The 24660-nt window shown below is 36.9% G+C and overlaps 1 protein-coding gene and 2 long non-coding RNA genes across 10 annotated transcripts in view; 2 read left to right on the forward strand and 1 right to left on the reverse strand.

The window, feature by feature from the left end:
* LOC138699411 (uncharacterized) overlaps positions 1-8663 on the forward strand; it is a 169309-nt gene extending 160646 nt beyond the window's left edge. For 2 of the 5 annotated variants that reach the window (XM_069825274.1, XM_069825273.1), the window contains one exon: positions 8393-8659. In XM_069825274.1, the coding sequence (XP_069681375.1) occupies positions 8393-8575 (183 nt within the window). In that variant the 3' untranslated portion in view covers positions 8576-8659. Of the gene's footprint in view, positions 1-8392 lie in introns of all 5 variants that reach the window. The other 3 variants (XM_069825276.1, XM_069825275.1, XM_069825272.1) reach the window with 3 other exon arrangements.
* Positions 5715-24581, reverse strand: LOC138699413 (uncharacterized). Of its 4 annotated transcripts, none has more exons than XR_011332009.1 (2): positions 24294-24581; positions 5715-8526 (listed from the first exon to the last, which is right to left on the reverse strand). It is a non-coding gene; the product is annotated as an uncharacterized lncRNA (long non-coding RNA). The 4 variants fall into 4 exon arrangements; XR_011332008.1 differs by lacking the exon at positions 24294-24581 and adding an exon at positions 20793-22536; XR_011332010.1 differs by lacking the exon at positions 24294-24581 and adding an exon at positions 10571-11089.
* On the forward strand, positions 13190-22735 carry LOC138699414 (uncharacterized). Its single transcript, XR_011332012.1, has 2 exons — positions 13190-13224; positions 22533-22735. It is a non-coding gene; the product is annotated as an uncharacterized lncRNA (long non-coding RNA).
* Positions 24582-24660: the final 79 nt, after the last annotated feature.

Consider the following 24660-nt stretch of genomic DNA (forward strand, 5'->3'; position numbering starts at 1 on the left):
CACTTGATTACCAAATACATTGTACATAGTTCCGAGTTCTTCCACAAACAAGCATTCTTTCGTTATGCTTTACTTTTGCAATCTCCAAGCTGTGTTGTGCTGAAGCTGACTACAGCACTTACCCGCGTAAAAATAGCCAATCAGAGCAGTGAATTCAGCTTCGCACATGCGCAATAATTATCTACATTCTCATGTAAGTTCTGAGTAGCACAACGTACCGCCTGAGGCACCAAAGAACGAAGAGCGAAGACTAAACACTCTATAACGCGTCATGAACATAACCATGGGAAATTGTCAAATGGCAGATTACACACTATGGCATTGCAAATACATTATTTAAGCAAAAATTATCATTGTACTGTAGCACATAAGGACGGGCCGCCCCTGGATACGAACTAATTTATTAGCTATCGGAACACATTACATTAATGATATAAATAAACTGAAATATTATAACTATACTTGTTTTTTTGAAAGATGGGACATGACAGGAGCGTTGCGATTGGAAAAACAACTGAATGTCACGTAGCGTGGTAGGCCTGTTGCTATGGTAACAACGGTTGAGTTGCCAAACTTACCATTCTCACATGGTGAGTGCTTAATAGCTCTCTTGGCGACATTTATTGTGCACACAATGCTAGCATTGGTACGTTTCGTGTTTGATTCTCTGTCGCTTTTTGTATTGTTTTCTTACCTTCGCGTCAATTGTCAATGAATGTTTTAACGTCAGTTATCTTAACATCAATTGCTAGCTTCCAACAGTTGGCAGCATGGTAGTCCATATTGGCAACATAGCACTGTAGTTCCAAGCTCGGCCGCTTAACTGTCATATCCCATCTCTCAAAAAAACAAGTATAGAGCCCTGATGTTTGGCAAAATGCCTTTTTTACTGGGTGGAAGTAAATCATTATTTCCATAGATATAAATGTGATTTGGAGTAAATCAAAGTGAAAGTCAATTTTTATTTTGCCTTTTTAAAGTGATTCTTGCTAACAGATGCCTTTTTTTTTGTCATTTTAAAGCAATATTTCTTGTTTATTTGCAATTTTCTAATTAATTGTAATGGGTATGAAATTTAAGCATTTGAAACAATGACTAACTTTACTAACAATAGTAAATAAAAGTAATTTATTTTGGTGCTTAATCTGCTAATAATCGTGCTTTAATAATGTTGGTCTAATGTGAATAATGATCGACAATCCACATTTACAAATATAATATAGTCATGTCTTCACGATACCCACAATCAGCTTTATAATTTTAAATATTAAGCTCGTTCTCATAGAAGCTGTCACGTAGCATTTCCAATTGTTTGCTTTCATATTTTCAAATCTTACTGTTACAATTTTGTGCTACACGTGTTTATTATTGTAGGAAAAGGAAATTTGAGTGAGGAACAGTCAGTTATTGTCAGGTGACAGAAGGTATAAGATCTGTTAGCAAGAATGCCTAAAATCAGTAAACCATTGAAAAGCAAACTTCTTGCTTACGTTAGTGAATTTGGTGCCCATGTGTTTTCAACTAATGGAACAGTTTTGTTGTGTAAGGTTTGTAAAAAGACAGTTAATCATGGAAAAAAGTCTTTTATAAGTCAACATGTGTCACCTACGAAGTAAATATGCGAGTTATGTTGATATAATTTAAATTTATTGCTAAAATATATTATGCCTTTTTAAAATTCATAATGCCTTTTTCAAAGATTATTGTGCATCTTTTTACGTTTTATTGCCTTTTTTGCCTGCCTATTTTAACTGTTATAAATTCCTAAATATCCGGGCTCTAGTGAAAGTAATAATTGACATTACAAGTGGCTCTGGTATCAATATATTAATTTTATTGTTATATTGGTACCAAGTGCAGGAGAGCATGTGATTATATGTGCTGATACAACATTCGTGCTAATAACGCTTTGAAGTGGAATGTACATGCCCTCCCTCTTGCTCCGCACAGTCCCTGCAGTGCCTACATACAGATGTCAACAAACGACAGTGCGCTCACTGGACAGCGATGAAGAAATTTCAAACAACCAATACGAATTAAGTCAGCATATAATCAAACACAGTCAGACTTATAACTTGCACTGTCAAGCATTACTTGCGGACCACACCAGCCACTGAATAATATCCACGAGTCCAAGGAAGAGTCACCAAGGCAGCTCCAGCAGACTGAAAACCCGTGTAACACAGGCGAAACTATAGTGCTGTACAGCTACACATCTCGTCGACTTGGTGGACAAACAACCACCACTGTTGTCAGACACCAAATTCTGATGTGGACTTGGCTGCACATCTCAGATCACTCTCCCATGATGCACCACCACTCCAGTCGAATGCTGCCCGACAGTCACTTCCAATGGATGATGTCCGAAAAACAGGAGTAGGGATTTTAACTGACAAATTTGAAAAAGCACCCATAGTAGAAAAATCACACAAGACACTGGCTATCCAACATGCAAAATTCGCGGGTACTCGTGTAAAGGGGGTTAAGTCAAATTATAAGATATGTAAACTTCTCTCCTTTGGTACTGAACAAAACCCCTTTGTCACAAAATACAGAGCACTGTAACTGCATCTTGGATGGAAGCATGATTTAACAGAAGTAATCGTGGAGGGTTCAAATCTTTACTTATCCCATTTTAGCCAATTCATACTTAATCCCCTTTACACAAGCACCCGCGAATTACTACCCTCATTTGAGGTGCCAATTGATATAATCAAAAGCAAAGATGATAAGCCACTAGGACTGCCATCTATGTAAAAGAAAGAAAACGAACAGAAATATATGAAAATGAAATACGAGCGAAATAGAAACAAAGTGGCATTAGAATACATCACATAACATATCATAAATTTAAACTGATGACACTGGTTCCACTTGTTGAATTTAATTTGAAGGACTTCAGTATTCATTAGGAAGTGGTATGTTATTTCACTTAGAGAACTCAATGGTGATTTCATTGTTAATGGCTAATATGAATTATTACTTACTTACTTATGGCTTTTAAGGAACCCGGAGGTTCATTGCCACCCTCACATAAGCCCGCCATCAGTCCCTATCCTGAGCAAGATTAATTCAGTCTCTACCATCATATCCCACCTCCCTCAAATCCATTTTAATATTATCCTCTCATCTACGTCTCAGCCTCCCCAAAGGTCTTTTTCCCTCCGGCCTTCCAATTAACACTCTATATCAATTTCTGAATTCGCCCATACATGCTACATGCCCTGTCCATGTGAAACGTCTGGATTTAACGTTCCTAATTATGTCAGGTGCATTGTATAAGTTTCTCCATTCTCCTGTAACTTCATCCGTCTTAGCCCAAATGTTTTCCTAAGCACCTTATTCTCAAACACCTTTAACCTCTGCAAATCTAGTACATTACCGTAGGTACATTAAGAGAAAACCACAATTTCAAGTCGCACAGAGTTTGTGAGAGTTTCTGGCGTCTTGTCAGCCCACTCGAGTTATTATGTGGCCTCCAGATGTGGAGGGTAGCTGCGAATATATTGAATAAGCAGTCGTGGACAGCCGATAAGGAGTGGTCCTCCAGCTAGGAGTGGGGCGAAGGGCTACAACCCATTACCATAAAAAACAGCTTGTTACGAAACCATACAATAAGCTTCGGAATATGAATTATTACTATTGTAAAATACACACTTTTAACCTTTTTTTTCTGACATTTCTGTAAATGTTGTGTGTGAACATGTGAGCCAAATCCCATTCTGTAACTACATTGCATACCAAGGTTAAAAGAGGACAAAGTTATGCAATGTGTTTACCGCATAAACTTTTTAAACCTGCATCAGAGTATGTAACCTGGAACCTACCAGCATTCTATCAGTTAGGTTGTGGTGCAAACATGGAAGAACGTAGTTACAGCAGCAAGTGTTGTTCTACACATATTCAACTATTATATTAACACAACAGAGAAATGTAAACATTTTAACATAACAGAATACTGGTTTACTAATAGCTGTAGGTAGGTAAAAGGGGGGGAAAAAGTATATTTACTTAAAGTTACAAAGACTAATTATAAAATCATTATGGTCAATAATATTACCTACAATCTGATTTACTTCTTCCACCTATCCATTAAGGCAAGTTGTTGTTCTTTCTTTTCTTATAAACCCAATATACTACATTTTCAACACTGCTGGGGGCAGGCATTACATTATCGTCACAGTCAAATCTCATTAGGTATTTAGTAGTATTGCAGATGTCTTCCAGAGCTAACAGAAAAGTTGTTGGGGGCTCATTGTTTGCTTTATTTCCCTCGTCCTTTTCTTCTTTTTCAGATGCATCAAATGCTAGATTTCTTTCTAACATTAATTGTTCCATGATTTGAACTTCACATGTTACATATTTTTCATATGACACACTAGCTTCTAATTGATAACATTTGTCTTCTGTCGTGTTAATTCTGTTACACTTTCAATCCCGAGAGATCCACTTCCATCCACAGATAACCACTCTACTTATGAGAACAGTTAGACATTATTGAATCTGTGATTGCTTTCCAAGCCTCTGCAATGAAATGCAGAACATCCAGAACATTTACCTTAATCATGAATCGACTTGTTAGTTGCACACATTGGTTTTCTCACAAGATTCTTGCGGTAATAATGTTTAAATGACATGATTATATTTTGTTCAGTGTAGAGTAATCAGTAATTATGTCCACCGCTATGCAGTAACGATTAGCCTGCCTGACCATGAAACGAGCAGGCCTGGGTTCAAATTTGGTTGGGACAAGTTACCTGGTTGGAGTTTTTCCATGTTTTCCTTCAACCACTTGAAGCAGAATTGCTGAGTAATTTTCGGTGTTGGACCTCGGACTCATTTCGCCTTCATTAGCAAAATTTCATTAATCACATTTAATAGCTACAGATTGACCAGGAGGACATGGTTCCAGGATTCGCTTGCAGATGGCATCTGTCTGCAGGAGCTGCACATATCCCAGAGATGCCACATGGGTTTCAATCAGCAGACTGCAGTAGACAGAGGGAGTATAGCTCCCTTGGATAGATAGCGCTGTGGCTAATCGCGGAATGAATGTGTCCTTCTGGTTAAGGATGCAGCAGATTCATGCACGTGAATTGTAAACAGATGCTATTGATCTGAAGAGGCTGCAGAGGAACATCACAGGGAGGTGGAGGGGGACTCCTGCTCACATGGACTCCATCAGACCTGAATGCTGTGGCTGAATTGATAGGATGGCACCAAGCAGTGAATCACGTGCTTGTTGAGCTTGTTGTCTGTTGCACCCATTCATCAATGTAGTCTACTGTTATTGAGTAAAAATGTACAATTTTTCTGAAAGGGCTTTCTGATATCAGACCTTCTTGTAGACTACTTTGACAAGTACTTTACTATTTATAAAGACCTCATTTTGTCTTGTCCTAAGCTTGAAAATATTGTTTATTTTTTTCGTTTCAATAGCTGAGGCATCCTTACGCTCAATCATCAGTATACAGCTTTAGAAATTATTCTTTTTTTACTTTTTAAGAAAATGAGGTAGGAAAAGTTCTCTCTTTTGTTGAAGGAAATCACAAAGCATGCATGGACAATGTCATGTATCCAAGCTTAAGAAGCAAGACCTGAAGTGTTTATACATGTCATTGAAACGATTTAAAGCAGTCTTCAAAGAAAGTCTTCTGGTTTTGCTGTGGCCTAACACAGGGTTTAAGCTAGAAAATAAATAATTTTTGCAAAAATCCACAAATGAAAAATTATATTTGTGCAAATTGCGAAATGCTTGTGCAATATTATGAATAATTGTGCAGAAAGATAAAATTAATTAAGTATGCAGAAACAAAAAGTTACGTTAATTTGTTTATTGGAGTTTTATTACTTTCAATCCATCTTATCACAGTCTAGATACACTTATGCAAGTAAATCATTAGACATTCGTATGTTTAGAATCAATTACTGCTGAATTTATATCACATTAAAATACGTTATTTTATGGGCACTCTAAACATTGAAATTCTTTACTGGTAGGCCCTTCAAGATTTATTGTTAGCAGAGTGCTAACTCTTTTTACTGAAAGACTGTTTCTAATTCCAGTTTTGACAAGATTCATGCAACTAAATCCTTGCTCACAATTTTCGGTATGCCATGGAATTATATAAATCAATTAGAAAAAATTGTTCACTTGACTTACATTAATTGCACCAACTCTTTGAAATCAATTCCTGAACATCTATTGCTCAATCCTTTTTTGAATATTACCCATGCCATTAGCATTTCATTTAAATTCAGATAAGTTCAAACACATTTCTGATTTCATTTTCTCCATTACCATCCTCGTTTCTGAAGTCCAATGTGATTGTTGCATTTTTTGCACATAGACATTCAAAGCTTGTTGCGTTTTTAGAAGTAGCAAAATGCGACTGTCACTTAAACCCTGGCCTAACATAATTTTATATTCTCTTGTAAAAATTTCACAGACTGATTTTAAATTTTCCACTTTGACAGTAAACGAACGAAAGAATTGGAAAATTTTTCCTATAACAGTCTGAAAGCCAACTGCCAAAATACGAGTATGTACACCAGTTCTGTACAGCATTGTGTATTATACTACTACTCCATTTATATTTGCCCATCCAGTTCTTTTTCATTTCTAAAATAAATTGTTTTTCTTTTTAAATCACCAAAATTGCTGTTTCTATTGTCTCCTGATATTCCTAATATTTTGTCTGAAATGTTACTCATTTCAACAATTTCCATAATGTGCTAAACCAGAATATCTGAAGTCTCTCTGTGTAAATTATATTGGTGAATTCTAATATTTCATTTTTAATATAAAAGTTTGGAGTTTTGCAGTACTTAACAATAACTGGCGACATTTTCTTGTCAATGTGGTGTTGTGTACCTCAATTTTCGATGCCCGTGCGTCCTACTTTAAATGGTTCAAACCTACCCGCGCAAACGACAGTCTCTGTTTTCTCTCTCTAACAAAGCAGGTTGGCTCGCTTTTCGCTCTTACGAGGGAGAAAGCAAAGATCATACGGCGACGAGTAACGTTCGCAGTAGAAATACCCCCAGGCACTGTGAAGTAACTACGTGTGGGTTAACACCTTATTGCACCGAGCCCTTCAATTGTATTCGGTATATATGCTATGCTGGATACAGATATGGGAAATTCCATTTTCAAACTATATTAACTGGGTTACATACCCCAGTCTGAAAAGCAGGCTACGCCACTGCATACTACAACTTATGAATTATTCATAAGCACAATGAAAAAACATTAAACACATTTTATTTAACTAATGATTTGTCATCAGACTTTTTTTTTTTTGTTAAGTTTATTTATACACGCTTTAACATTCACGGTCATCTCGCGTGTTTTAGTACCTGTGGGTATATAAGTAAGCCGCTTTTACTATTCCTGTTTCTATTGTTGTGTTGTAGATAGTTTGTGTGTAGGTAACCGACTCAAATTTTCGATTAATGTTTATGATATTGGTGATTGAGGTGATGATGAATCATGGTATGCAAATTTTCAATCCGGCCTTTGTGACTAAGTGAAACCATGAAAAACACCAGTCAGATTGGTCGGCCATGGGGTTTGAACCTGGGATCTCCTGAATGCGAGTCTCAAATGCTACTACCTGAGCCAACTCGTTCGGTAACATCAGACTTGTTCCACAAGTCATCTGATCTTCAGTTCAATGGACGAGCAGCCAACTTTTCTCCCAGCCTTCCAGACTATATCAGACTTACGTATGTAATCACTAACTATCGACCACTGTAACAGAGGCAGTTGTGACAACATTAAATAAGTGAAGCAGAATAATAATATGCGTAATTTCGTTATTCACGACTATTCAAGTCTTTTAAATTCGTTACTTTCGTTACCAATTGCTTAAATAGTTATTTTTAGTTACTTTTGTTAGAAGTAGATGGCCTGTTATTTTTGGACCTACCTGAACACAATGGTATTTTTAAGAATGATGAAAACTCTTATGAAAACTTTCTTTGAAAGAAAAGTAAAATCAGGTCATACGTCAGAGTTTAACAAGTGAAAGAAGCCTGTCCCTGAATGAGAGATCTCCAGGCAAAATTTACCCGTTGCTTGTCGTCGTCTATATTAGAATTCACTTCTATTCATCATCCTTAGCTATCATTTCACCATCAAGGTAATCTTTCAACATATGGCATATAAAGAGCTTCTCTGATAACGTGGCAACAATAGACTACAGAGTACATAAAAAATCTAAGCTACTGTATACACTAACACTAGCAGTTATATCTTCATATGTGCAGTAGGTTTTGGCACTTTTGATTACCAGCAGTTACAATAACTATCTCTTGAATCAGCAACTGTTTCATTTTACATTAAATTTCTGTTCATTACGACGTTAAAAATTCATACCTTCAGCTACAGTCTGTTTCAGAAGATGTTGATCCACTGAAAGAAAGCGATGTACATGGGCTGCTGCTTCCTCATAATCTTCATTTCGAAGAGCAGTCTGCACTCCGCCACTACACAGCTGAAGATCTGAACTCTGACACCCTGCTCTATAGAACACATGTAATTAAAACAATAATGCTTTATAGCATACAGTAATGCAACAGGATATTGTGAAAACCATTAAAAACTACACAATGAAAAATAATCATAAGATTTTACAGTAATATAACAGTATAGTGAGACAGAAGTCGCATTAAAAACTACACAAAATTTTTTCCTTCCCTTTTTAAATTTTCTTTCTCTTCCAACCATTCCATATTCCAACCTAACCTTGATGGTTACATTTGATTTTAACCACTCAAAGTAATTCAAGAAATAATGAACAAAATGTACATTAAATATTACTGCCAATATATAGAAAACTTCGATCTGTGATTATTACAAAAATAGCCCGTTATCACTATTATTTCAAAATGAAAAAAGATCATTAGCCATAATATCCAACTACTGAAGATAAGAAAGGAAATATGCTGACCTGCATAAATGAAATTTCAAGATGGAGGGAGCACTTTAGCGAAATGTTAAATTGTTCACCCCCAAACAAGTTTATTAAATATCAAGCACAAAACAACGACCAAGATACTGAAGGCCCAGACTTGAGGGATATAAATCTGTTAAAAATTTAAAACAATAAACCTTATGAAAGGAAATTATCATATATTATTATCCCCATTCATAAAAAAAGAGAGATGACAACTTTCAGAATTTTTATCATAGACAACTTTCAGAATTTCTATCACTGTGTAACGAAATATATGAGAAAGGCAAATGGCCTCAAGATTTCACGGAGACAGTGATGCTGCCAGTACCAAAGAAAAATAATGCCCAAAAATGTAATGAGTTCAGGACTATCAACTTGATATCGCACTTGGCAAAGATTCTCCTGCGAATACTAAATCGATGTTTATATTCTAAGAGGAAGGAAAGTTGAAAGAGGAAAAATTTGGCTTCAGGAAAGGAAAAGGTACGAGAGATGTAACTGGACTGCAATCAGCAAGATATATCTGGAAAAAAAAGTAAAGAAACGTATGTAATATCTGTGGTGGTAGAAAAGGCTTTTAATAAAGTGCACTAGAATAAATTTATGCAAATCGTGATGAAAAGTGGTGTGATTAGGAAAGAGAGGAGGCTATTAAGTGATCCTTATATGAAACAGCGAGTCAAAGTTAGAATAGGTCAAGAAATGTCATAGGGAAGTGCAGTAAAGACAAGAAAGCTCTTCATCACCTTCCTGTTTAACATCTACTTGGAGGATTTAAAGAAGAATTATTTTCAGAAGGGGTGATAGTAGGAGGAAGAATAAAGTGCATAAGATTTGCTGACGACATGGCGTTGTTAGTAGAAAAAGAAGATGATAATAAGGAATATGCTAATGGAGCTAAATGAGAGCTGAGAGCAGTATGGGATGAAGTTAACGAAGACCATGTTTACTGGTAGAAAAATAAAGGTGATAAATGTGCGAATTCGAAATGAGTCAGTAACACGTAGACAGCTTCAGATACTTGGTATAGGAACATGAGCTGTTGCCAGGAAGTCAAAAGGAGAATAGCAATGACAAAGGAAGTTTCTAATAGAAAAAGGAGCATTTTCTACGAAACTCTGGAAGAAGAACTATGAGACCAGTGAAGAGTTTTGTGTGGAATGTGACTTTGTATGAGACAGCAGACAAAATAAGAAATGAAGCAGTGCTAGAAAGAGTAGGTGAAGAAACAATAATGTTGAAACTGGACAGGAAATTAAAGAGAAATTGGCTACATCACACATGCACGCATGCACAGATATGTAATAAAAGGGTTTTAAAACACTCCACATTCATTGACTTCCAATATACACTATTCTCTCTTTGTCCATAGATCTTTCAGCACTCTCCTACAGATGGGACCTCTCCAGCTCCTTCAGTATTGTCTTCATTTCTTCTCCCTCATCCATATTTAAACTGTTCGATAATCAGCTCTTATCCACCTTTCATACCATAGTCATCCCTTATCCATCCTTTATACATCTAAGAAATTCAAATTTTAAATCACTTATAACTTTAATCTCTCTGAATTCGCAAAAAGAAAATGTATTCTGTTTAAAATCATCACTCACCCTGGCAATATCTAGCCGACGCACTTTAGCACTAACATTCTCTGCCAGAGTTGAAGTAAATGTTACCATCTCAGCAAGTTTCTGGGCATCAGAATGGACGAGTTCGAGACTGCTCCGATGGACGCTCAGATTCTCTGAATTTAATTTTCAGATTCAGTACAAACCAGGAAAAAAACATCAGAACGCAGATGCTCTATCTAGAATTCATAAAGTGCCCTTTGTTACGATCGACAAGATGGAATCTCAATCCGTTCGAAATCTACAATTGCCGAACCGCAATATGCACAATTGTTGAATGACGCAAATCAGTTTAAATTAGATGACAATGGGATTTTGTTTCGAATCCAAAATGACCGTGAACCTTGTTTGGTAGTACCTATACCATTGAGATTGACTATACTAAAAATATATCATGATTCACCAATCGGTGCACACCAAGGTCAAAGGTGGACCTATGACTTATTAAGTCGAAGTTTCTATTGGCTAGATATGAGATCAGACGTGGAAAATTATGTTGCAAATTGCATGTCATGTTGGGAAAGAAAAACAGGAAAACATCCTGTAGCCCTCTTCAGGAGTTCGGTGAAGTGGTGAAACCTTTGAATTAGTTAGCATGAACATCCTTGGTCCATTTCCAAAGACCACTTCCGGAAACGTCTATCTATTGATTTTCATGGTTGCCTTCACGAAGTGGAGTGAAGCTATTCCGATACCCGACCAATCTGCGGAAACTGTAGCTAGGGAATTTGTCACAAAAATAGTTGCTAGTCATGGAACCTCTAAACAAGTATTAACTGATCAAGGCAGAAATTTTGTATCTACATTGTTCAAGAAAGTTTGCAAATTGCTACACATAAAGAAAATACAGACAAATCCGTATCATCCTATGGCGAATGGACTAGTTGAACGCAGTCATCAAACGTTCACGGCAATGATGTTTCACTTTGTGCGTTAAGACCAAAGAGATTGGAATAAGTGGATAGCTATAGTACAGAAGGCGTACAGAATTACACCCCACTCAGTGACCGGGTACTCCCCATTCTTTCTCTTGTATGGCAAGGAAATGCCTCTGCCATTTCCAGTTGATATGAGTCCGAAATTTCCAAGAGAAAATATAGAATGCGACCCTATAGTTGGCCAAGCCAGGAAACTAGAGATGGCCTACAAAGTGGTTAGAGAACGGTTAAAGCAAAGTAAGACAATGCAAGCGAGACAGTACAACACGAGGCGAAATGTGAAACTTCAAACATCTGAGCTAGGAGACAAAGTATTCATACAAAGCACAGTGTTGAAAAAGGAAGTAACGAAGAAATTAGCTAAACCATGGACAAGCCCAGTTGAGATAGTAGAAATACTAAATGAAGTCAATTACCGCATTCGCTACGGAGACGGTAGAACACAAGTAGTTCGTGTAAATAGATTAAAGTTGTGCCGATGTCAGGTTGACGACATTCATCCTACCAAAAATAATACGGAAAGTATGTATACGCACTATTGGGAGAATGATGAAGGACCCCTGGGAATGGAATCGAACAGAGAACCCCAAGGTGAAGGAATAATCAGTGAAATGTCAGGAACGGCGAAAGAAAACGCGTGGGCATCGGAAAATGAGATACCGCTAAGCGAATTAAGAGAAAGAGTAGGAAGAGATGAAGATTTTGAGTCCGAGGACGAAATCCCTCTCGCCTCGTGGAAAGTGAGATCAGATGATCCTCCCCAGGCACACAATTCTGCTGAACCAGACCATGAGTTCGACTCTCCTCATAATTCATTTAATGCTCCCAGTGTGAGTAATGAAACAGCCGAACAGAGGAGCCAACCAACTTCACCTCGCTACGGATTGCGAACTAGAAATATTTACTAACCTATTGGATTACAGATTATCTAATTGTTGTCGCAAAAAAAAGTGATCTAATAAAATATGGGGACGAGAATTATACTCTCTGTTCCCCGGATGTAACAATATTTTCAGCTACTCAGCCGCAATTCTAGCCAGAGTAAACTGAGGAAGCCTGTGTCATCGGATCTGAACGACCTTCGACGTGATATCGTCCATTCCAAGAAAAACCCTAAGTATATTGTATAATGTTAAGTTGGGCATGAAGCTCGCCTGGAGATGCCAAAGTTCAAAATGGGACTTGTAAAATTTACTTCTACTTTTGTAACTTAAAATAACTGTATCATAAATAATTCTGTTCATCGAGTTAACTGTTATGTAATATGTATATAGATTTCGAAACATTTTGAACAATGACATAATATGTTTCTAAGCTTAGGATCAATTTAACATAAGGATATTATTGTCTTGAAGGTTAATATATATGTGTAAATATTCAAATCCAAACGTATCTCAAGTGATGATTTAAAGAAAAGACAGTTGATGTGAAAATTGAAGTTAGACATTCATAACTAAAACTCTTTCGTGGTTCAGTAAATGATTATCTTAATTTAATCATTGTGCTACTCGAACTTATGTACTGTATGTACTCTGGGCTTCGAGAATGCAAGACGTACTGCCGGACGCCGGTGGTGTAACATGAACAGCAGCGTAAGCAACGGGAGCCATGAAGGATAGGTGACGTCACTCGCCAGCTGGAACACTATCAGCGCCTAGCATGGGATTCAACCGCATGTGTCAGCAGAAGGAGAATATTGTATGTACGAAAAGGGATCCAACACAAAAAACAGAGTTAATACTTGAATGCTTTTAGGATAAACATTTTAGCTTAAGAATGGAGTGAATTACATTGAAAAAATGTGTGTGTGTGTGTGTGTGTGTGTGTGAGGTATGCATGAGAAGAAAAGAATATATATCGGGGCCAGAAAAAATAAAAGTGAATGAGTGTGAGAGAGAGAGAAATAATGTTATCTTCATAATATCCCATATTGTGAAATTTTATTGTAACGAAAAAGAAGTATCCAAAATCTATTATTGTACCTAGAGTTGATAAGTGTTATAGCTGGCGCCATGCAACGAACCGAACCAACACAAAATCATAGAATACAGTATCTCAAAGTTTAACACGGAAAATCCAAAACCAATTAGAATACATTAAATGAACGTTATTAATGATTCCGCTCTGCCTATGTAATTCAGCGACCACCAGATTCATAGTATACATGATGTGCATGTGAAAGCCAATGGCGAGGGAATAAATACCCCTTAAGCCTTTCTGAGCAGAAAGAGTCCCTGACACGAGATTAACTCTTGTGGTGTAGTCACATAAACTGTAAATGTTAGGGTTCGTTCGGAACCTAAGTCCCGAAATGATGACTCGAAGAAATTGTAGAGTATATTTATTATAATATATACAAAATACAAATACTGAGCTCAACTGTAGAGCTCCCAGTAGCAAAAGGCCCCTCTGGTAATGAATTCCATGCTTATATTATCCGAGGAAATGAAAAACTCCACCCTATGAGGTCATCGGCAGCCAATTAGATTCAGAACCATATAGTCATTACCTCCCCATGAGGTCATTAGCATCCAATTAGGGGTAGATGTATTTTTAACCATGAGGTCATGAATAGCCAATAGTAGGCATGTATGGATAACATCTTTTAAGTTTATCACATGAGTGCTGCTTACTCTGACCATCTTACTTGTGATGAGAGAGTTAATGTTATTGTGGCCCTCTGCGCGTGATTTAAGATTGTTTATACACGTGCACTACAGACTACTCATGCGGGCGACTTCATTTCCTCGTGATATTGATACAACTAGACTCAGCTTGTTCCATGAACATAATACAGATTAATAATATATAATATTAATTCTAAATACAATATTAATTCGATAGATAGGTAATCATATCTCGTTATGCCTCTATATATGACACGCCCCTCCTTATTAAAAGTTTTACAATCTTTGTGAAGTTAAACTTTTCTTTTTGTCCAGTGAATTGGATCTTGAAGTGATTTTGTCATCCTGCGTGACTGAGTGTTTGATGATAGTGATTTTAATGATTGAGCTTTAATCTGTTCTAACATTTCTGATACTTCTTCGTTTCGAATTGGTTGCTTTATTAGAGGGTCTTGTCTTTTTGATTTTGGTATTAGTTCTAATTTTATATTTTCATGTTCATCTTCCGAACTAGTATATGAATCATTTTGACAAACAGTAGTCTTTTGTCCATACTGTTGATTTTTAATTATAATAGGCCTGCAGCATGATGAACAACCTTTCTTACAGTCCCTAATTGCATCTTGCCAATTACAATATCTGAATAACCATAACCCACATTTACGACAACTAGAACAACAACAACAACACAAGCATAATGCAATACTAATTCCAAACACAGTACTACAGTAAAACCAAGTAGAGTATGAATACCAGAATGATTGATATTCTATTTTATCTTCCTCCTTTTTAATTTGTTGTTGAATGTCATCTATTCTTATTCCCATGTACTTAAAGTCTGAGGTTGATGAAAGGATATTTGGATAAGGAAGTGACATTTTTATTTTTGGAATAACCTCTTCTTCCATTTTAGTGAGACAACAATCTATATCCATTGGTACAAGAGGAATAATGTCTGTTGTTGAGTGGTTCATTACTTCATGTTTTATTGGAAATATCATTCCAACTGACGTTATTCCTTTACACTGTATGGGAAGTACCAATTTACCTCTCTTATACAATTTCACTTTTTCCTTCACTTCATCGTCACACACAAAAGTTATATCATCTACTTGTGAGGTTACATACAACCATTCATTACTTGGTGCCAAAGGAATCCAAATGGTTTCGCTTAACATCATGTATTGTTCTAGATTTATACATTCTTCAGGATAAACTTGAGTTGAGGGATGTATGAGCCCTGTCATACAGTCTCGTGTATTGAATAAATTTATGGGTATATTTTCAATGCATACTAAATATTTTAGTCCTGCCTTCTTTCATTGATCAATTTGTCGTTGATTTAGATAAGCATATTTTGTCTTCATAGCGTTTGTAGCTATGTATTCCGTGTGAGGTTGAATAAATTTTGAAGTTTTATTATTCGGTAATTTTATTGGAAATGGAATCATATCATATAGACTGAATTTTTCTCTTTGCACAAGTGGTACCTTTACCCTATAAACTAACGACGTAGAAGATTTGAAAATTGTTGCAGTTAGAATTTGGTCAACCTGATCGTTTGAAAAAGGTGGTAATTGCAATTCAGGGGGAACTGCATTAGCCAAAAGATTCTTAATTTTTACGTAAGGTATTACCTGCGGTTGAATGATTCCTTGTCTTCCATTTACTACCATTGTTATTAGCAATGTGTAATACTCAAAGCAATCATGATATCCTAATTCTATATGTTCAATTATCAAATTAATTTTGGTTATCACGTCATTTTCATGTAACGTTTCTTTCCATTTCTCTCCCCATGCATTAGTAACTGTCTCAAAATTCTTTATTATTTCTTTTTCATTTAACGTTACTTCCGTGACTGTTTCGTTGATACTGATCAAACTAGACTTCAGTATTGTTAATTGATCTGCGCTTAATTGCAAAAACTTTAATTGTTCCGCCTGCATTTGATCCATTTTCCTTTTAGAGGTTTCAATTTCAGCTTCTGTTGCGGTTCCAAATAAAATACGAAATATTTCTCCTACAAAACCTAACATTGATCTTTTGCGTCTCTGCTGGTTAGGACCAATAATTTCATCTAGAGTGACTTTTAATTGTTGGACACCAAACTTTCTTGATCTTATGTCAGTCAACCCTTGCTCACAATCGGTTTTATGAAACCATGTAAAATCCTTTATGGCTTTACATTCTTGTTCTAATCTTGTAATGCCCTTTTGCAATGTGTCATACAAATGTTGCACAGGTTTTAAATCTACGTACGTGATTACGTCCCAAGAGTATGGCGTAAACCACACATCATTTACATGATTAAAATATAAACCTGTTTGTCCTGAAATTTCGTCATTCTGTATTCTAATGCCTTCACTTACTCCTATGTATCCTAGAATCATTGCTATATAGAGAGTCATCCGCATGATGCTCTGCAACAAACAAAACAACATTGTCTTATTCTTTACATATTGTTACTCTGTTAATATGTACTATAGACCTCTTACGACCTGTTCCACCTATTTTACACAGTTCCACGTTTACTCCTTGTAAACCCATTACTTCGTATGGTCCCTCCCACAAAGAATCCAATTTTTTCCTGTTTTCTTTCCTAACGTAGACCTTCATGCCTACTTTTATCTTTATTTCCTTTTGTTTCCCATTGAATTCTTGAACTCTATGTTCCTTACTCAGGATTAATAACTCTCTGGCTTCTTGCCATGTTATTCTCATTCTCTGTTTAAACGTTGCAACAAAATCATCATAGTTATACAGAATCCCTGCCTTTTTCTGTAACTTCCCTGGGATATTTGCTATCCTTCCGTACATTACTTCATAGGGGGTATATTTCGTACTACTATGGGGCGTAGTATTGTAAGTAAATACTGCGAATGGCAACCACTTGTCCCATTCATCCTGTTTCTTAGTACAATAACATCTTAAATATTCGACCAACACCTTGTGAGCTCTTTCGAGACTTCCATTTGACTCAGGGTGATATGCACTGGTATGAATTTTGTCAATCTTAAGAATTTTACATATTTCATGAAATACCTTACTCATGAACTGGCTTCCTTGGTCTGTTAAAATTACATGACATATTCCAAATTGTAAAATTATATTATTTACAAAAGCTTGAGTTACAGATTCTACTGTCATGTCTATCATAGGTACTGCTATAATATATTTACTTAACATGTCCTGACATGTTAATATATATTTATTACCGTCCAGTGATTGTGTTAAAGGACCCACAATATCTAGTGCTATTTTATCCCAAACGTTTTCTGGAGTGTCTGTTATTTGCATTGGTGCCTTAGGAATAACCTGTTGTGTTTTATTTACTTGACATGTTTTACAGTTTCTAATATAGTTAGTAATGTCTTTTAACATATCAGGCCAACTACAATATAACTTAATTCGTTCATAAGTCCTTTGCACTCCTTGATGACCACCAATAGGACATTCGTGAAGTTCTTTCATTATTCTGTATTTTCTGTCCTCATCCATTTCCAAAGTTTTCCTTTCTACGTCTACATTGAAAGTTATTCTACTCAAACAATCGGCATTCACATTTCTCTTTTCTGCTTTGTGAATGACTTCAAAGTCATATTCCTCTAACAAAAGCCTCCATCGTAATATTCTTGAACCTGGATCTTTTATGTTCATCATCCATTTTAAGGGCTGATGATCGGTTACTAATGTAAATTTAGTCCCTAACAAATATGGTCGAAAATGTTTACAAGCCCATATTATGGCTAATAACTCTTTATCTGTTGTGCTATAATTTAATTCTGCTCCATTCAAGGTCCTAGATGCATAAGCTATCGGTTTATCTTTTCCAATTATTCCTTGACTTAAGATAGCTCCTATTGCCACGTTACTAGCATCCGTAGTTAATACAAATGGTTTTGTAAAATCAGGAAATTGAAGAACGGGAGCTTCTGATAGTGCTCGTTTCAGTCTTTGAAAACTCTTCTCTTCTTCTTCAGACCATTGCCATGATTTACCTTTCTTTAACAGATCATTTAAAGATTTGGAAATTTTACTAAAATTCACTATAAATTTTCGATAATATCCAGCTAGTCCTAAAAACGACTTTACATCTTTAGCATTCTTGGGTGTAGGGAATTCTTGAATTACTTTTACTTTATCATTATCAGGGCTAATCCCTTCCTTGGTTATAATATGTCCCAAATATTTTAATTCTTCTTTCAGAAATTCGCATTTGTCTGGCTCTATCTGAACTTGATACTGTCGGAATAGGTCAAACACAGATCGCAATCGTGTATGATGTTCCCCTAATGTTTCTCCAGCTATTATTAAATCATCTACATAAACAAAACAACATGTCCCTATCATGTGTGAGAGAATAGTATTCATGAAGCGTTGGAATGTGGCTGGAGCCGATTTTAATCCAAACGGCATTCTCTTAAATTCAAAGTGTCCGCTAGTTGTACTAAATGCTGTTTTGCACTGATCTTCCTCTGCTAAAGAAATTTGCCAATATCCACTGGCACAGTCTAAGGCAGAAAAGTATCGTGCCCTTCCTAATTTATCTAAAATATCTTGAATATTTGGCAGTGGGAAACTGTCCCCTATCGTCTCGTTATTTAATTGTCTAAAGTCAACACAGATACGCCATTTTCTTTTCCCCGACGCATCTATTTTCTTCGGTACTACTAACAGTGGAAAATTCCATGGACTTTGACTTGGTTTGATTATGTCCTGTTCTAACATAATTTCTACTTGTTTTTGTACTTCATCCTGATGGGCTTTTGGTAACCTATAATTCTTTAATGTCAGAGGTTTATGCGGATTAATATGAGGAGTTGGAATAGTATGTGCCAAACCTTTTACTTCGGTTAGTCTATCTCCTGGCAATCTGAATATATCATTATATTCTTGACATAAAGATAATAGTTCCTCTTTCCCTTCTTTCACGTGTGCTAGTCTGATAGTTTGCTGTAAATGTTTTAGTCGGTCGGTTCCATATAGCGGTTTAAGATGAGTATTGCACAATAATTTCTCTAATACTGGGACTTCCGTTATGGTTTCTTCACTTTCTGACAAGTTAATTACAGAGACCATAAATGTATTATCCGTGCAAGATACTATACCTTCCGCGACATACACTTTGTCATTAAGTTGTTGTTTAGGACAATATCTGTCTCCTATTTCTTGGGTAGGAAATGCGATAATAGTTTCACTCATTTTAGGTATTAGGTATGTTTGTGGAATTCTTTCATTATTGGATTGCCTTATCCAATCTCTACCTAATATCATATGAATGTTTGAATTTGGTAATTTTGGTATAACATATAATTTTGTCTTAACTCCCGCTATTTCCATACCAACCCATCCTTTTATATTCATAGTTTTACCCGTAATCCCCTTCACTTCCATGGGTTCAACGTTAATTGAAATATGTGAATGTACTTTGTCAGCTAGTATGAATGAAAGACTAGAGCCTGTATCAATTAATGCAGTGCATATCCCCTTTATGTCCTTATTTTCTAACTTTATTAGAAATTCGTGCTGTTGTTGACAGTCTTGCATAGTACAACAACACAGCCTCGACTGCTCAGGTGTGTCGATATCTAGTTTCCCTGACTTGAGTTACTTCCCCTGGAAGATCCTCGGTTTCCTCGTAGACCACCCCTATTTGATCTACAATCCCTTGTATTGTGCCCTATGCGTTTGCAATAGTCACATACTGGTGTAGAACATTCCCTCGCGAAATGTCCTATCTTATTGCATTTATAACACCCCTTTATGTCCACCATGTGAACATTTTCTCTTTTAATCCTATTTCCTTGAACGTTCTGTGGGAAACGTTTCTGTACGGCATTCATGCCCTTATCCTGTATTTTTACGTTAGACCTACGGTCACAATCCTCAATGACTGCTCTATCTATTACCTCTTTCAATGACATTTTCTCTGATACCATTTTAACTGCTTCTCTTACTGCATCATGCAAAATTCCATTTATGAATACATTTCTACCTAGTTTAATAATAATATTCTGTCCTCCTTGTTTCTCTGCATTACTCCACTCTGTTGTAAAACGGGCAGTACTATCAATTGTGGCTTGAATCAACTGTTCCACTCTAGCCCCCCATTGAGTTATGCTTTCATTGGGTTTTTGTTTCACTTGACACAATTGAGTAGTATAGTAAGCAAAAGTTCTTTGAACAGAAAAATGAGTTTCAAGTTTCTCTTTTATTTCAGCCCAAGACGTTATAGTGGATGGACGAATGTTCAAAGTACGTTTAGCATTACCAGTGATTTTGGCCAAAATGTATTTTACTAAAATAGGTTTTTGATCAACATGAACAAGTGATTCTGCTGCCTCTACATTGTCAATAAATTCAATTAAGGTAGAAGGTTCGCCTGAGAAACCTTTCTCAAATAATTTAGTTGCCGCAGTAATAGAGAATTCATTTGTTACTTGACGTTGTCTTAACAAAGTTGCTATTTGTTCTTCTAGAAGTGCTATGCGTTCTTCATTTTCAGGTATCAAATTATTTGGTTCTGCCATTGTTGTAGATCTAATGGGCCCTTTGTATTCTGTGAAATATACTATAATCTTAGGAAGATATATAAAGGATTGACGACGTTCCTCGGAACTAGTAGACAAAACTCACCCAGTAACTAGTGACTGTTGAACGAAGGCGCGCTCCCATCGAACGTGGATCCTCGGACTTCGGTTGTCAGGGCAGTCGTCCAGTGAGGCTGCTACGTGGGTCGCCAACGGCTGGAAGTGCCGGAAACCTTGATGAGTGACGGGCACCCCGAAGAGGAAGAGCTGAAGCAGGAACAACCGGCTCGCAGCTAGGGCTGTTGTAACTTCTTCGTCGTGGAACAACCAGGATCGATGAAAACAGCAAAGTGTTGAAAAGAATATCCTCTACGATGAATTAGTTGTTAATATGTCGATCATCATCACACCATCGCTGCCACCAAGATGGTTTATGTGGTTTAGTCACATAAACTGTAAATGTTAGGGTTCGTTTGGAACCTAAGTCCCGAAATGATGACTCGAAGAAATTGTAGAGTATATTTATTATAATATATACAAAATACAAATACTGAGCTCAACTGTAGAGCTCCCAGTAGCAAAAGGCCCCTCTGGTAATGAATTCCATGCTTATATTATCCGAGGAAATGAAAAACTCCACCCTATGAGGTCATCGGCAGCCAATTAGATTCAGAACCATATAGTCATTACCTCCCCATGAGGTCATTAGCATCCAATTAGGGGTAGATGTATTTTTAACCATGAGGTCATGAATAGCCAATAGTAGGCATGTATGGATAACATCTTTTAAGTTTATCACATGAGTGCTGCTTACTCTGACCATCTTACTTGTGATGAGAGAGTTAATGTTATTGTGGCCCTCTGCGCGTGATTTAAGATTGTTTATACACGTGCACTACAGACTACTCATGCGGGCGACTTCATTTCCTCGTGATATTGATACAACTAGACTCAGCTTGTTCCATGAACATAATACAGATTAATAATATATAATATTAATTCTAAATACAATATTAATTCGATAGATAGGTAATCATATCTCGTTATGCCTCTATATATGACACTCTCTGTAAACTCTCTCTGTTGCTTGTGTGTGTGAATGTATTCCAGAATCTAATCCACAATCACTAGGCCAGACAACAAGTTCAATGAAAAAGCACGTGCCATTGAGGCATCGTCTTTTTGAAATGAAGGGGCATTCAGTGGCGTATACTGGTTAAAGGGTTTGGGCTACCGCTGACCCTATTATTACACAAAATATATCTAACAATTACTTTAATTTTAATTACTATGGTAAAACTAATAATACAAAATTATTACATTATGTTATATTATAAACTTTTTCTTTTGTAATTTCCTTGGGCTACCGCCGGTAGCCCGCAAATTACGCCCCTGGGCATTGTTATGCCTCAGGGCATAAGAACGCCCTGTAGCATGATTTCCTGTGGGGTGTCAAATCTGAAACAGTCCAGGAACAGTGTCAGCGGAATACATGGTCTTTAGCAGAAATGTAATACAATTCCAGCTTGTGAAGTAAATAGATGCTTAGCCAGCGTTAAAGAGTTTTGTCGCGCGAGCGGTAAATCACTGCCTACGATAAATGTATTCTTACGCCACGAATTACTGCTGGACTATTCGCAATGGTCCAGTGGAACAAAGCATGCATTTTAATTGGTTAAATTAAATCACGCATTGTTCGATTTCCTTTCTTACGCGTAATCTCATTAAAGCGACTTATCACTGTATTGCAATCAATCGAATTATTTGTAACAGAGGTTTGATTAAGACGATATCTTCAAGCACGAATAATCAAAAGGGGTTAAAGCCTATCTCACCTGTCCAATAGCGTGGGTGGTACCCCGTTCGGGAGACCGATAAGAGAACATAAAAAGTGATGGTGAGAGGATACAGTCGGATGGTGACACGGTCGGGCAGGGATCGAGGACCAAGTCGTAATGGCGTCGGCAGAGACAAGAGATATACTATTGTAAGTAACTTGTTATGTATATTTGTATATATTTAATAAATCGAGCATAGTTTCATTCATAACTAATTCAGTCTAGAACCTGAGTTCAGTAATCATGTAGTTTTCCTATGATATCCTGAGAGTCTCAGCTCTTTCAGTAAAATAGTTTCTTTTACATTATACGTGTAATGGTGATGTCAGAAATCCTGATAAGCCTAAGTGTGAGCGGCAGTCGAACGCAGTAATCATCCGTTCAGCAAGTCATCCGACCTAAGTTGACGGTCGCATAACAATATCATCTCCATTCCACCAATTCATTCGACGCTGAGTGACCTCGTTATATAACAGACTTATAAGCTGCCGGAAAAAAAAAGTTCATACATTTTGTGTTTCCACGGTCGAATGTGGAAAGCTGCACTGTGTACTGCATTTTCGGCACTGTCCCCCAGAGCATGGAAAGAAAAAATATATGCACATATAATCAATTAACCGAAGTATAATCAAACTCACGTCCCCAACACTTGTGTCCCTTTCCCTACTCCATCTACGCCGGTTATCACTAGCTGTGTTAAATTACATTCCAAGCATTCCGAAAATTTTTTAGGCGGCATTTACAAGTCTTTCAGAATTTTCGAAACAATTCCAGGGATCTACATGTAATTCACTGATTAGATCATCCAAGTTTCTTGCAGTATTGTAGGTCTACCGGCATGGCGCGTTCTCAGGTTGCGGATCGGGCCTCCAGATATGGAGGTTAGTTGTGAATATATTGAATAAGCGGACAGCCGATGAGGGGTGGTCCTCCAGCGGGGGGGTTGGGCGAAGGGCTAACAACCCATCACCGTAAAAAGCAGCTTGTTACGAAACCTTCAAATAAGCCTCGGAATGGGACTGATTCTCTGGCACGACCACAGCAAAGGAATAAGGTTTTGAGATTTGGTACTGGCAAGGATAAACGTGATCAAGGATGAAACTCTCATTCAATCCTGAACAGATAGAAAAACTATTTTGGGCAACTACGAAATATACATAGGCAAAGTACAAATGATCAGGACGAAATTGAAATACAAACTGCTGAGCCATTTATACCCGAACCCACACTTTCTGAAGTCGAAATTTCGATAAAAAATCTGACAAATTATAAGTCTCCAGGTATCGATATGGTATATGGTATATGGTATATTTCTCAATATACTCGGTCCTCCTGGCCCTTCACATTTCTGTATTCGGGTCAGCATTTCCTTACTTACACTATTTACAATTTTAACAAAGCCGTGATGTGACCCTTGAAGCCTGTCCATGTTCCCTTCACTTTCACTTAATATTAATTTCTTGTCCTGTTCCTACATTCAACTTCATTCCCCTTTTCTCATAACTAACTAAATACTGCCGTCTTGTAAATAACATAATACATTTAACCTTACGTATTTAATATAGAACCCTAACCCTCGTTGACTATTTCCCTAAAAATTCACCCTATTATTAAATACACTGACTAAGCACTTCTTATACTACACATTCGCGCTCGCAGCCTAGCACATTTGTTACACTTTATTTATAACCGTATTAGAACAAAACTATTATTCAATAACCCTGAAAAAATGTCGCAGTTCAATTTGAATTATCCATTACATAACTTACACCAGCTATTATTTGAACCCACTAATACACCACTTTCTGAGATTATAAACAGTTTTTCCTTCTCTATTGTCCCCTCGTTTCGCACTCCTAGTACGATTTGCACTCTCAATATTTCCCCTTCTATTCCCCGCACTTATTTCATTTCCTCGATCACTGCTCTCTTCTTTCGATGGTTCAGCATTCTTCTCTCCCCCCTTCTGCCTTCTAACTCCAAGGTCTCCAACTCTGTTGCTGTTTGATGCTTTGCTAGTTTTGCCGACTTGGCCTTGGGCTGACGTCATTCCTGCTCGTCTATAGTGAGGATCACGTAAGTTCAGTTCCCAAACAGCAAATATTTCCGCCTTGTCAGTGTTGCCAACTGTTACCA

This window comes from Periplaneta americana, chromosome 5 (assembly GCF_040183065.1).
Source record: "Periplaneta americana isolate PAMFEO1 chromosome 5, P.americana_PAMFEO1_priV1, whole genome shotgun sequence".
Classification (NCBI taxonomy): domain Eukaryota; kingdom Metazoa; phylum Arthropoda; class Insecta; order Blattodea; family Blattidae; genus Periplaneta; species Periplaneta americana.